Below are 16,243 nucleotides of genomic sequence, written 5' to 3'. Positions count from 1 at the left end.
TATTTACTCTTATAAAATGGCAACATGTATGTACATCAAGGGGTCTTCCAGTCACTGAATTCTGTCATTGTAAATATCAGCACAGCTAACTGACCAACACATTTTCCCACAAAGCAGGTGGCTGAAGCAGGACTGGCAAGTCTTTGAATTTTGCCGCACACCTGTTACATGCATACAGAGGACTCCCGCCTCAGTGATTTTCTGCGTCCCATATCAAAATTTGGCATCCAAATGCGTGTAATTAAGCGTTTCCGAGATCTCTGGAGAAACAAAGGCTCAAGTGGACCTGATATCACTCACTTAGCTTACATTACTTAACACTTCATAAATATGCATAAATCTGGTTCAAGATAAACTTGTCTAACAGCATGACAATATTAGTCTCTTTACCAAGCTGATTAAAATTGGGTCAGTAATACCTTCTCTTAAGTGGTAAGAAAGTCAGACCAATCAGACACAAATTCATCTAATTAAAATTCATAGATCATTTTCATATTAAAGCTCATTGGATATCTTTAAGATTTAAGCCATTTTACCAAAATATTTACAAATCTTATCAGAAACAGGAGTCGCTAAAGTGGTGACAAGCTCAGCCAATCAGATGCAAGATCATTCCATTATTATCCATGGATCTCAACCCTAACTGCACTCATCCGAGACCGACAATTTAAGCCCATATCAAGTTTAATCAAAACTGGATCAGAATAGTCTCAAGAATGGAAAGGAGCTCTGTCAGCCAGATGTATGATGAACTCATTAAAATGTGGGCATCTCATTATCGAAATCACCTTGACATATGTCAATATTCAACTTTCAAGTTTGAGCAAAATCGGATGAGAAAAATGATTAACAAAATCGACTAATCATTTGCAATTAGATTACCTCATTAATATGACTGGGGATCGCTCTTTATTGTATCTATCTAAGATTTTGACAAATGGAACACCTAATAGAGGTAAATATTAAATATTTTAATTTTTTTCTGCATATAATTCAAAAGTATTTTTTATTTTTTACTGCAGTCACTGAACTTGATGTAAACTGGTCTTCAGTTCACAGTGACACTTCTATCTTAAGATAAATATCAATGTATTAAGATTGTGAGATGTAATCATAGAGCTGTAAACAAGCCTATTAAATAATATGCATATGCTTACCTGTTCTTGAAGTAAATCATTTAAAAGTGTTACTGCCTTTACTTGCAGCTTTTCCATGCCTGGTCCTTGAAACAGTGATGCTAAAGCTGTCAATCCACCAAAGTCCAAAAACTTCTTCTGAGCAATGGGAAAATGCCGAATAAGGGAGGAAAGAGCAAACATTGCTTTACTGCGCTGTGCGACTGATGATTCTGTAGTGATCATACTAAGAAATATCTGCATGGCACCAGCCTGTAGGGCTAATATCTGCACTTTTGGATTACTGCAATTAATAAAGTCATGATTTATTTTAAGAGAATGGACAGAAATATAGTTTAAGTGCTATTTAAATACTTCACCAATAACAATATTCACTCAATTTCTCACCACTCCATTGGCTTAGTGGTTAGAGCATCCACCTCAGAAGCAGCAGGTCGTGAGTTCAATCCCCAGCCGAGTCATATCAAAGACTTATAAAAATGGTACTAACAGCTGCCTCACTTGACACTCAGCATTCAGAGGTTAGTGTTAGGACTGCTGAGCCTGGTGTCAGGATAATGTGACTGGGTGACATGTATGTGGCATGATGCCCCAGTGCTAGACATCACTATAAACTGCCACACTGCAGACATCATATTGTATAACTGAAAAATTGTTAAAGCTATTTTAAAAATCCAAATCACACAATCAATTTCAGAATACCAGATCTACTCATTACAGATCAAATACAGCTACAAACAATATAGACCCTGATCTGCCATTGCATAATTAGCCAGTCAGTCATGATCCATCCTGTTTGTTCTACTAATTACTCATAACTGCACTGCACTGATTCAGATTTGCTAGCACATTATGCAGTGCAGATCTGGGTCTGTGCAGTTTGCATTTGATCCGGACTTTAAAGCAAGTACATGATTTGTTTTTAGCAACCATAAGACAGAGCAATGCAGATAATCAGTGATTCATTATTGTTGCCCTCATTCATTATGTAAACAACTTTTTTAAAACAAATTTATCCTAACCACTACTGGAAAGTGACAAGTTATCATGATTTCATTACAAGATAAACCATGAATCACTCATTATGTATTATGTAAAGAGTTTATCTTATATACAGAAGAAAACATTGTAAGCCCTTAGTTTTCCAATACTGTACTGATTTGTTTGCTGCAGAAATTTTGGCAACACATGGTCCATGCAATTGTCAATACATAGTCTATGATATTGACCTACTTTCTATACAGGAAATTAAGTCACAAATAGGAACAGGATCTTCAAAATACTTCTGATTTGCACATTTGTTCTCTAATTTCAATAAACCTTTTATTTTTAAAATCAGCTGCTTCAAAATAACAATAAAATAAACATAAATTACATAACTATATGCCAGACATAAGCATACATCAACCAGAAGTTCAAATCACACAATCACATCTCAAAATGTGCAATCTGCTTGATACAACGGAGACCAAATCATTGGGCTTGGTAGTTAATTTACTGTTTGGATCTAGTTCCCTTGCATGTAATTCCAAATCAAGGATAGAGGGTACCTCCTCTTTAATTAATCTACCCCTGCATCCCACATCCAACACACAAAATATAGCAGGGACTCATTAGTTGTTCATATGTGCATGGACATAAGAAATTTTAACGGAACAATGTGTTTACTGTGATTTTTGTTTAACAAGACTTTCTTTTCTCTAGGCAAATATTATCTTTACACCAGTCATGTGGTACCACTCCTTAACATTATACTATTATGGGATGTCATCAGTTCCTCTCATGTTTCTGGTTAAAATTCCACCAAAGAAGATGATGATGAAAATTGATCCTAAGCAAAGGACATTGGATATTTTGTTTCATGGTTCAAATTCCACTGACCAACAGCATTTGGTTTCTTCATCTGATGTTCAGGATGCAAACGTATGCTCAGCCTCCAGCATAATGCATAAATTACCAAAAGTTTGACAGTTTCAGCAAAAGTGGTTAAAAACGTACTTGTGCCTGCGATATGACAATGGCTGTGCAAATAAAAATGAAGACTTTGTGTACTGTGAGATATGCACAGACAATAAAAAGTTAAATGGTATGAACAAGTTTGCTAGGAACATATATTTTCAAAATTCAATGTTAACTAGACATGCAGATCTTGCTGACCACAAATTATGTCTAATAGCCCCAGAGTTATGAAATAACTTTGGAAAATGTAGTTCATAGCTCGTGTCAGATTAAGTTAAAGCTATAACTGCCTTACTGAAGGTTGTTAAATGGATGGCAGATGAAGATATCCCATTGAACAAATTTAAGTCTTTTGTGAATCTTTTACATGAATTGGGAATTCAAGATCCTGACGTTCTCAGAAAGAGTAATATCAATTATGAATCTTCAGTGACTGCCAGTGAGCTGCTGGAGTCATTAGCAGAGTTTGCTAACAATGCTGTAACTGTTAAAATTAAGAAATCTCCTGTGGTAACATTACTTGCTGATGACAGCACTGACATTTCCAACAGGAAAAGGCTGGTCATGTATGCTCAGACATTGAATTAAGACTTTATTCCAGAGTGTCATTATGTGTGCAATGTTGAATGCTTAGATGCCACTGGGAAAGGAATCGCTGTATCCATTATGAAAGAAATGTCGTCATTGTTGTTGTTTAGGGTTTAACGCCATTTTTCAGCACTCGATAGGCTATACATGGTGGCCAGTATTAATGGTGGAGGAAGAACCCGGGAAAACACCGGAAAGAACCACCGACCCTTGAGAAGCTACTGGCAAGCTTTCTCACATATCCACATTGGCTGAATCTGAGACTCGAACCTACGCAGACAGAGGTGAGATGGCAGTGATCCGTAACGGAGAGCGCTTTAGACCACTCGGCCACTCGGGGCCCCGAAAGAAATGTCAGAAAAGGGTGTTCCAATAGCAAAAATAATGAGTTTGGGGTCAGATGGAGCATCTGCTATGATGGGCAAGGAAAAAGTAGCAGCTGCAATGTTGAGAAGGGAAAATCCTCATATGCATCATGTTCACTGTGTTGCCCACAGGTTGGCACTGTGTACCTCCCAGGCTGCACAGAAAATAGAACCACTAAAAAAGCATGCAAATACTGACTGATCTTTTCCACTATTTTAAAGGAAGTCAACGAGAAGCTTGACTACATGCCATACAGGAGGTTTTAGATGATCCATGTCTCACATATAAGGAGCTCCATTCAGGGAGGTGGTTGTCTTACTTTAGTTTCCTGACTGCTGTATGGAGGACTCTTGATAGCTTGCTTACCTACGTGGCTGAAGCCAGTCACAAAGATCACAAAGCTGGAGGAATGAAGAAAAATATAGCTACTGAAAGTTTTATTTCTACAACATAAATGATGATGGATGCAATGGCACCTGTAACCATTCTCAGCCAGTTCTTCCAGAAAGAAAATTTGAACGTGACCCTTGTGAAGGGGAAAACTGATGAGTGTATCGCTGATCTGCAGAAGGTATATAGCTTTGAAACTCCATACATGCCAAAGCTCCAGGAAGACCTGAAGGGCAGTAAATTTAAGGAGCATCATCAAACCACAAAGAACATCTTTGGCCTGGAGAAAATCACTAAACTCTTCATTGACTCTATAGAGAAAATACAGTCTACATTTCCCGCAGATGACCTACTTACAAGACTTGGTATTCTTGCTATGCGACCAATCAGCATGATGTCAAAAATAGAAGTGGATATATACGGAGATGAAGAGATTGACAGACTGTGAAAATATTATAGAGAAGCAAACACTGTACAACCCTGTTATTGACTCTGTTAATGGAAAAATAGAGTGGACTTTCCTTAAGAAAGTAGCTCTGGCTGAGAACTACCCACAATATGTGATGTGTGAACTGTGGCATTTAACCGATTGCCACCACAGAGAGGATTTTCCAAACTTGCTCAAGTTAGCAGCACTTGCACTGACTTCAGCAGTACATACTGCTGGATGCGAGCGTGGGTTTTCTGCCCAGAACAGAATCCTGGTTAAAGCTAGAAACAGGCTGAATATAGAAACACAGCACAAACTGATGGCTGTAAAACTATGCACTGTGCCATTTGATTACAAGTCAGTATTACAGGCCTGGAGATCTAAGAAAGACAGGCAAATTTACAAACTAAAGTAAAGTGAAGGAGTTGATCTTGTAGTTAATAATGACCCTGTTGTAATAATTCTGTATTATAAATAAAGAAAATGTATCTCAATGTGTATGCCATTTATTAGCAGAATCGTTGAACTCGTTACATTTGAGCAGGACTCAACATATGCTAGTCCTGGGACTCTCTGGGATGAAATTGTAGACTGATCACTGCCACCTATCCCTTATTAACTAAAGAGGTGTACATGCAGTAGTCACTGACCTGACAGGCAACATGGCAACATTTTTCCATATGTAACTGGCTCTCAAGGTGTGACTTAGGTATTACTTTTTATTATATGCTCAATTTTGTCTCCGTTAATTTTACATTGTCAGAATTGTTCAGTATTTTACGATATTGCAAACCTTCATATTGCGTTCACATCCATAAAGGAACAACTTTCTATTGTAAACAAACAATGGACGCATATGCCAGCACTTTTGATTTGTAAACAAATCATGTACACTTGCATAGTAGGCACTTTAGGTTTTGGTTGATTAAATTTGTTTCTGAATGAACTAAAGCAGATGTTTCGTGGACTGCCACATACCCGCTGCTTTGGCACATTCTGTGTAAACTTTTTTGATACAATGTTTCACATTTAGACTAGCTATACAGTAGATGCCAGACAGGGTCCTTGCAAATAGCATGAAAGTGACAAGGCATAAACTTGTCTTCTTTAGCTGGTAATAAGAATGGCAAAAAATATACTTAGTTTTACATCCTGAATTTCCTCAAAATGTACTTTCTTAATTCTGCAAATACAAATTACATAAGCCATGTAATAGGTTCTCAATCTTGGTTACACATTTCTAAATTGTACTGTAATTTTGAATATATCCAAGTGCAATTATATCCTCCTGAATGTTTGAAATCATAATGTGGGAAGAATATGAAGTCATTCAATTGCAATTATCAAAAAGACACTATGGAATTTAATGCTTATTTCATTATGATTTCAAACATTCAATGACAGAAACAGAAACAGAAACAAACATTTGCAGATGTCAACACGCTTCTCCCTCACTTCTTCAATCCGATGTATTTCATGTGGAAATGTCACTTATGAATCCAGTCCATAAGTTAAAAATTTTGTAGAATTGAAAAAAAATACCAAACTCTATTCATACCAGACCAAATGGGAAAGTTGTTGCAATGCACATTCATTCAAAATTAGTCCTACATGTAAGACCTGTTGCTGATATTTATGTTGTGGGCGTCAAGGTCTTACAGCCTAGCTAATGGCACTGTGTAGCGTATTTTGATGTCGACTAACATTGTTATGAAAGTCAAATTTTCAGGAATATTTCAAACAACCGACAACTAAAATAACGATGCTTTTCTACAAAGTAAAGACAATGTTTTAGTCAGACTTTACTTACTCTGATGTCTTTTCTCTAATAAATTCAAATTCTCACAAAAGAAATGGACTTATTTTCAAGTTTCGTTGGCCTACATTTCAGTTGGCTGGAAAGCGATGAAAGCCAGGAATGACGAAATCAGGTTAAGTTGAAATATTATTCGTTAACGAAACAAATAAAAATATATTATGCCTATTAGAACTGTAAGCAACTTATCCCCAACATGTACCTACTTTGGCATACCTCGACTACTGTCACATTGCAGCAAATTCAATGTATGTCAATGGAACATGAAAATGCGTCCATTTGCAAGTATCATATTTTCATTCCACCAGGATAAAGACAGCACTGTAAGTATATTAATTACACATAAATTAGTGGAAGAGTGTCAATATAGGCTGCCAAGTGTGTGAGATGTTCCTGAAACTTTGATTACTCATTCCAATGTCAACGACATCGGAACAAGCTATACAAGGTCGCTATTGGGATAGTAAGACATAGCATCTAAACAAAACATGTGCTATGTCTTACATGTACGACTAATTCAAAATATGACTCCAAATTTAAATTTTAACTAGACACGCCATTTTCTTTCGAAAGTTATGTCTACAGAGCATGCGACTAAGTTCAAATTTATCTGGGAGGAGTCATGTACGCATTAATAATGTTGTTGTGTAATGATGAATCTGCAGTTGTGTATTTAGTTTGGAATACAGCATACATTCAGTTACTTTGTTTCTTGTAGTGTATTTTTGTTTATATAATTAAGCCTTAGGTAGAATAAGAAAATGAGCATATAATAAAAAGGTTACTGCATTTATATGGGAAAATATGAACTCATTTTGTCGGATGGATATAATTCACTCCCAAGGTCGTGCATTATTTCCATCCAAAAAACTCGTTCATATTTTCCCATGCAAATGCAGTAACCTATAAATATTTTTAAGACGAGTTGGGATTTTATAACAAAGCTGCATACATTTAGGTGATAACCACTGCAACGAAATGACCACTGAACATCCTGTAGCAGATGTTTGCATAAATAAATCTGCATGTAATGTGGATGCACACAGATAATCATGATAACTAGGTGATAATTGTTAATATAAATTTTGAGATTTCTATGACAGGTGTGTATGGAAATATAAATCATCTGTCTCCAATGATTGGCCAAGATATTTCATTAGCTCTTGAACACTGAGGTGGTTTCTGCAAGGGATTCAAGTGAATCAAACGCTTAGAACGGTGTGTGCTAACTTTTATGGCACAATATTAATGCTGGGCCATAGAGATCTAATCATGCATTGTGTGGTATTGTGATACATTAATGCTGGGCCATAGAGATCTAATTATGCATTGTGTGGTATTGTGATACATTAATGTTGGGCCATAGAGATCTAATCATGCATTGTGTGGTATTGTGATACATTAATGCTGGGCCATAGAGATCTAATTATGCATTGTGTGGTATTGTGATACATTAATGCTGGGCCATAGAGATCTAATCATGCATTGTGTGGTATTGTGATACATTAATGCTGGGCCATAGAGATCTAATTATGCATTGTGTGGTATTGTGATAACATTAATTATCTGCGTACGTTTTTGAGGTGCAAAGATAACAAGAAAACAAACGTTCTTTATTTCCTTAAGAATTTCATTTTATTTAACCTTATTTTTTATTTCAGCCATAATATTATTGTTGTCATATTTTGGGTCGAATTCAAATCTTCCAAAGACAAGTTCAAATTATCTTGCCCAGCTGACTTTTATACAAAACAAATTGTGAAACCCTGGCATTATTAAAATTAAAGTTTACTAAGTTGTTGTACCCACATTTTGTAGCTTTGATCACTAAATAATTGTATTATATCTTTAATTAAAGCTCATTACTATGTTATAAATATGCAAATCATTCAGTGAATAGTCTAATATGCCACAAAGAAAAAAGTGAAGGCGAGCATGTAAAGTCGGATCACTTTCATGAATATTTATAGATTAAGCTACTGAAAGGTTTGAATAACTGTTGATATGCAATAAACAGTGTACATGCACATGATCAAATGATTAAATGATAAAGGAACAACAAATAAGAAACAGATGATGCATCTTACTTGAAATAATAACCCATTTTAATTTTTTAAACCAGTGCTTTTTCAAATAATATAAGAAATCTTTGGAAACCATGTACATAGCACATTACAGTACATATCACATGCTGGAGAAACACCCAGTAAGATGTCCAGAGTTTAATTTTGAATGATTTAATTAAAAAAGCAAATGACATTTATATTGGCAAGACTTTAGAAATACCTTTGCAGAGCTGACCCTAACACCATGGTAGCCTCTGCCTTTATACCGGAGTCTGTATCATTGAGAGCCTTGATTGCAAGTTCTAAACCACCCAGATCAGAAAACAAAACAGCATTGTCAATCTGAAAAGATAGTAATGGAATCAAAGTACTGATGGTTTTGAAGATTCAACTCATACAATAGGTTCTAAGGGACATAACTTGCAAGACATTGATAATCCTGAACCTTGTTATGATCTTAAGCATCCACCAATATCCCTCTAAATACAAGTCATCTGAATTATAATATGTTTCAGTCTTTTCTCTCTTCAGAGTGAACTGATTATAAAGATCATGAAAATATTTTTTGATGTAATTTGGCCTCTTTCATATATCCAAATTTAAGGGCAAGGTGTAGGATTCATGGGTGTACCTGTTCAATAAACTATCACTGGACTATATTTGCCAGCAGTTTGAGTGGCAACTTGTTCTTCAAACAGATATGAGGAATGTATACCTCCTTTTATTTCAATGCAGTACTTGTATAATGAAATATTCAGGTGAAGTATGGGCAGGATTTATATAATTTTGTGAACAATGCTTACATTTGGTGACATTATGAAAGCAGGGGGACAAAAGTTTTGTGGTATAATTTCACATTCGTGTGGGAAAAATGCATTAAGCACACCCCAGATGTAACCCTGTGTTGTACAACTCCAGCTGTTTTGTTAATATATTTATGATCCATGTCTTTTTTTTTATAAAAAATCTTTGTCAGGGCCCAAGGTTGCAAACTGGTCAAAGGCACTAGCATTTACAGATCACTGACATGTCACCTCTGTCCATGTGGGTTCCAGTCTTGGCCTCAACCAATGTGGATATACGAGAAAGCCTGCCAGTATCTTTCCATGGAGAAGTAATTTTTCCTAGGTTCTTCCTCCATCAAATCTGCTGACCACCATGTACAGCCAGCCTATCACATGATGACAAATGGTGTTAAGCCCATAACATAAAATCTTGTTCAACATTGATGCTGAATTACTTTTGCAGCTTATGCCATGAAAACATTTGCATATATGGACAAGAATCTATCTCATTCTCTTTGACTATATGATAAGTTAGAATATTTTGAGACCCAACATTAATGGAAGACTTCAAAAAGTCAACTGAATGTCGAGGTTTACATGCGTTCAAATTTAGAAAGTGTTCTGATGTAAAGATAATTTGCTTTAAAACAAACTATGCTAAAAATGTATCAGGTTTAGTGTTTTATGCTCATTTCTTTCCAGTACAACTGAAGTAATGTGCCTTGCCAAAGGAAACACCGCAGAAGCTGACCTAGGGGCCAAATGGAGTAATGTGCCTTGCCAAAGGAAACACCATAGAAGCTGACCTAGGGGCCAACTTGATGAAAGGATTCAAACACTTACCCTTTTGAATGCAAGATCAATATACCAATCACTAAACCATAGCAAATCCTATAACAAAATAAAACAAAAACACTCGAACATAAGCTGTTGGTGGCTCCTATTTACATTTCTGGGGCAAAAACCAAAACTGAAACTACAAGCATACAGAGTAATAGTGTATCTCATTTAGCTTATAATTACTTACAAGGCATCGTGCAAAGTTGATAATTCATTACTTACAAGGCATTGCACAAAGCTGATAATTCATTACTTACAAGGCATCGCACAAAGTTGATAATTCATTACTTGCAAGGCATCGCACAAAGTTGATAATTCATTACTTACAAGGCATCGCACAAAGTTGATAATTCATTACTTACAAGGCATCGCACAAAGCTGATAATTCATTACTTGCAAGGCATCGTGCAAAGTTGATAATTCATTACTTACAAGGCATCGCACAAAGCTGATAATTCATTACTTACAAGGCATCGCACAAAGTTGATAATTCATTACTTACAAGGCATCGCACAAAGCTGATAATTCATTACTTGCAAGGCATCGTGCAAAGTTGATAATTCATTACTTACAAGGCATTGCACAAAGCTGATAATTCATTACTTGCAAGGCATCGTTCAAAGTTGATAATTCATTACTTACAAGGCATTGCACAAAGCTGATAATTCATTACTTGCAAGGCATCGTGCAAAGTTGATAATTCATTACTTACAAGGCATTGCACAAAGCTGATAATTCATTACTTGCAAGGCATCGTGCAAAGTTGATAATTCATTACTTACAAGGCATTGCACAAAGCTGATAATTCATTACTTACAAGGCATTGCACAAAGCTGATAATTCATTACTTACAAGGCATTGCACAAAGTTGATAATTCATTACTTACAAGGCATCGCACAAAGCTGATAATTCATTACTTGCAAGGCATCGTGCAAAGTTGATAATTCATTACTTGCAAGGCATCGCACAAAGTTGATAATTCATTACTTACAAGGCATCGCACAAAGTTGATAATTCATTACTTACAAGGCATCGCACAAAGCTGATAATTCATTACTTGCAAGGCATCGTGCAAAGTTGATAATTCATTACTTACAAGGCATTGCACAAAGTTGATAATTCATTACTTACAAGGCATTGCACAAAGCTGATAATTCATTACTTGCAAGGCATCGTGCAAAGTTGATAATTCATTACTTGCAAGGCATCGCACAAAGTTGATAATTCATTACTTACAAGGCATCGCACAAAGTTGATAATTCATTACTTACAAGGCATCGCACAAAGCTGATAATTCATTACTTGCAAGGCATCGTGCAAAGTTGATAATTCATTACTTACAAGGCATCGCACAAAGCTGATAATTCATTACTTGCAAGGCATCGTGCAAAGTTGATAATTCATTACTTACAAGGCATTGCACAAAGTTGATAATTCATTACTTACAAGGCATCGCACAAAGTTGATAATTCATTACTTACAAGGCATTGCACAAAGTTGATAATTCATTACTTACAAGGCATCGCACAAAGTTGATAATTCATTACTTACAAGGCATCGCACAAAGTTGATAATTCATTACTTACAAGGCATCGCACAAAGCTGATAATTCATTACTTGCAAGGCATCGTGCAAAGTTGATAATTCATTACTTACAAGGCATCGCACAAAGCTGATAATTCATTACTTGCAAGGCATCGTGCAAAGTTGATAATTCATTACTTACAAGGCATCGCACAAAGCTGATAATTCATTACTTGCAAGGCATTGTGCAAAGTTGATAATTCATTACTTACAAGGCATTGCACAAAGTTGATAATTCATTACTTACAAGGTATTGCACAAAGCTGATAATTCATTACTTACAAGGCATCGCACAAAGCTGATAATTCATTACTTGCAAGGTATTGCACAAAGCTGATAATTCATTACTTACAAGGCATCTCACTTAGCTGATAATTCATTACTTGCAAGGCATCTCACTAAACTGATAATTCATTACTTGCAAGGCATCTCACTAAACTGATAATTCATTACTTGCAAGGCATCTCACTTAGCTGATAATTCATTACTTGCAAGGCATCTTGCTTAGCTGATAATTCATTACTTGCAAGGCATCTCACTAAACTGATAATTCATTACTTGCAAGGTATCTTGCTTAGCTGATAATTCATTACTTGCAGGGCATCTCACTAAACTGATAATTCATTACTTGCAAGGCATCTCACTAAACTGATAATTCCTTATTTGCAGGGCATCTCACTAAACTGATAATTCATTACTTGCAAGGCATCTCACTAAACTGATAATTCATTACTTGCAGGGTATCTCACTAAACTGATAATTCATTACTTGCAAGGCATTTTGCTAAACTGATAATTCATTACTTGCAAGGTATCTTGCTTAGCTGATATTCATTACTTGCAAGACATCTCACTAAACTGATAATTCACTACTTGCAAGGCATCTGGCTAAACTGATAATTCATTCTGTGCAAGGCATCTCGCTTAGCTGATAATTTATTCTTTACAAGGCATCTTGCTAAACTGATAATTCATTACCTGCAAGGCAACTAAGTTGATAATTTATTTCCTGCAAGGCATCTCACTAAGTTGAAAATTCATTACCTGCAAGGCATCTCACAAAGATGATAATTCGTTACTTGCAGGGCGTCTCACTAAACTGATAATTCATTACTTGCAGGGCATCTCACTAAACTGATAATTCATTACTTGCAAGGCATCTCACTTAGCTGATAATTCATTACTTGCAAGGCATCTCACTAAACTGATAGTTCATTACTTGCAAGGCATCTTGCTTAGCTGTTAAATTCATTACTTGCAAGGTATCTCACTAAACTGATAATTCATTACTTGCAAGGCATCTCACTTAGCTGATAATTCATTACTTGCAAGACATCTTGCTTAGCTGATAATTCATTACTTGCAAGGCATCTCACTAAACTAATAATTCATTACTTGCAAGGCATCTCACTAAACTGATAATTCATTATTTGCAGGGCATCTCACTAAACTGATAATTCATTACTTGCAAGGCATCTCACTAAACTGACAAGTTATTACTTGCAGGGCATCTCACTAAACTGATAATTCATTACTTGCAAGGCATCTCACTTAGCTGATAATTCATTACTTGCAAGACATCTCACTAAACTGATAATTCATTACTTGCAAGGCATCTGGCTAAACTGATAATTCATTCTTTGCAAGGCATCTCGCTTAGCTGATAATTCATTCTTTGCAAGGCATCTTGCTAAACTGATAATTCATTACCTGCAAGGCAACTAAGTTGATAATTTATTTCCTGCAAGGCATCTCACTAAGTTGAAAATTCGTTACCTGCAAGGCATCTCACAAAGATGATAATTCATTACCTGCAAGGCATCTCACTTAATTACTTGGGGGGGGGGTAATTAGCTCATAAGGTTGACCAAGTTCCAAGGTTGACATTGCCAGGGTGGGAGTGGGGAACAAGCGCCCCACTCCTCCAGAAATGCTGCGTACAGCTTGCATCACAGATCGCCTCTGTCAACTAAAATTCAGCTCCTGGCATTCACGAGTGGCTTAGCTTCTAAGTCCGGCAGACCATGTTTCCACTAACAGGTTAAGCAGTGAAGGTGGGCCATTGGCACCTTAAAACTAGGCGCTTCGGGTAGATGGGACTTGTAAACCCTGGATGGTAACTCATCTAGGAGAAGAAAAACTTCAATTCAAAACCTCCGCTGCCTTATTGCTATACCCACTCACAGGAAAGACTAAGGGAGTAAACCCCAACAGAAAATCCAGATACAGAGTCCCTCAGGTAGTCTGACATAGGCTTCAATGTCATTCTGGCAACTCCTGCGATGCCGTTGGTGCCAAGCTGTATCAGCATTTGTTTGTTCCCTTGGGTCCACCAGCTGTGTGGAGAGGGAGGATCTGCTGCATGGGCAAGAGCTGATTCTCCATACCATCCTGCCCAAGCTTCGTAGCTCCAATGGAGAGGAACTCCAGCGTCATCACAAGGCATCTTCACAACATGGGAAGGAGAAGTTTACTGGTTCTAAGTCAAAGCTCGATTGGAATGGAGCTTGGTGCCAGGGATTGCTCCCGATGGTAGGAGAGATCACCATGTCTCAATGGACTGCTACCATCCGTCTCAAGCTGGGCAGCCCCCAGTCAGTAAGGTGCTGCCCCGCCATGACCTGCCTGCTTCACTGGGTGCATCAAGCTTAGAGAACCATCTCGACAAGTGGGCTACAAACTCCACACCAGGCAAGACTCAAAAGAAGAAAGCTCCAGCTTTTCATTTCAAAAGTCGGATCATCAGGACCATGTGTCCTGGATTCACCTCTGACCTGCAGCAGATTGACAATGCACAGAAGACTGTTGTCATTGACAGAACTCTCCTGACTGAACGTCAATATTGCCTGCCTCCTTCTTTTGGCAAGGGAAGACCTCTGAATAACCTAGGCAGGATGGTGTCAGCTTTGCTGTAAAGAACATACTAGTCTCCTTCATTGAGCCTCCGTCATCAGGCACTGAGAGGATCCCTGCCCTCCTGTCAACATCCTCAGGCCCAGCCAACATCTCCAGCATGTACACCCCAACCCTCTGCTCCACCCACAAGGAGAAAGACAAGTTCTACAAAGTTCTGGACCAAGCAATATCCAGTATCCCAAACAATGAAGGCCCCTACCTACTAGGAGACTTCAATGATAAGAGTATGAGCTGACCATGAGGCCTGTCCCACTGTCTCAGCTCTCATGGAAGGGGCAAGATCAATGAGAATGGTCAGCAACTGCTGGAAATGTGCTGCTCCCACAGTCTATGTGTGACCAACACCTTTTTGCAAGGAGATCCACCAGGTGTCATGGAGACACCCACATTCCTGCCACTGGCACCAGTTAGACCTCATCATCACAGGTGTGTGGAACTGGCCAGTGTCCACACCCGCAGCTATCATATTGCTGACTGCAACACGGACCACTCCCTCGTGGCCAGCAAGGTGTGAATAATACCCAAGAAGCTGCACCAGACCAAGAACAGTCGTCCATGCATCAATACCTGCTGTGCAAGCAACCCAGAGAAGACATGGCAAACTGCAGGAGGCTTTCAAAGAGACATCTGATTACACCATAGCCTCTAAGAGGTCCCACCTCTGTGACACTGCATACAATTCAGCCATCACTGCCTATGAGGAGTACGAAAAATGCTGACTGGTACGAGACCAACTGGAAGGAGATGGAGCCCATGATTGAGGTAAAGAGGAAAGCCCTCCTGTCATACAAGGCTACACCTAGCCCTAGTACACTACAAGTCCTCAGGACTGCCAGGAACAATGCCCAGCAGACCACCTGAGGCTGCACCAACACCTACTGTCTGAACCTCTGCACAAGTATACAGACATTTGCCAACACCATGGATACAAGAGGCATGTAAGACTGCCCTCCTCAAGTCCAAGACAGGCGAAGTCATCACAGACCAGGGGAAACAGCTGAGCAATGGGTCCAGCACTATCTTTAGCTGTCTGCAACTCAAAACTTAGTTACTGACGCCGCCCTGGATGCCACCCCAGACCTGCCAGTCATGGAGGGACTAGACACCCTGCCCACCCTGGAAGAGCTCGGAAAAGCCATCAATTGCCTCACTTGTAGGAAGGCCCCTATGAACGATGGCATCCCGCCTGAAGTCCTCAAGAGCTCTGCTCCAGCCCATGCACATACTTCTCTGCCTCTGCTGGGAACAGGGACACATCAACCCAGTACATGCGGTACACCAACATCGTCCCTTTGTACAAGAACAAAGGAGACCGTAGCAACTGCAACAATTGCAGACTCTAGCCTCCCATGTCTACTCAGAGTTCC

At 38.2% G+C, this 16,243-nt stretch overlaps 1 protein-coding gene across 1 annotated transcript in view; it reads right to left on the bottom strand.

Moving 5' to 3' along the window:
* Positions 1-16,243, bottom strand: part of LOC149795050 (nucleotide exchange factor SIL1-like) — a 43,241-nt gene that overhangs the window by 8,176 nt on the left and 18,822 nt on the right. The window contains exons 7-8 of the mRNA XM_089964729.1: positions 8,972-9,093; positions 1,158-1,419 (exon numbers count right to left, since the gene is read on the bottom strand). Coding sequence (XP_089820855.1) covers positions 1,158-1,419; positions 8,972-9,093 — 384 coding nt within the window. The remainder of the gene's footprint in view (positions 1-1,157; positions 1,420-8,971; positions 9,094-16,243) is intronic.

This window comes from Sinohyriopsis cumingii, chromosome 7, assembly GCF_028554795.1.
Source record: "Sinohyriopsis cumingii isolate HCF-2022 chromosome 7, ASM2855479v2, whole genome shotgun sequence".
NCBI lineage: Eukaryota > Metazoa > Mollusca > Bivalvia > Unionida > Unionidae > Sinohyriopsis > Sinohyriopsis cumingii.
Note: the sequence above shows the minus strand (reverse complement) of the source record. Positions and strands in the feature narration are given on the sequence as shown.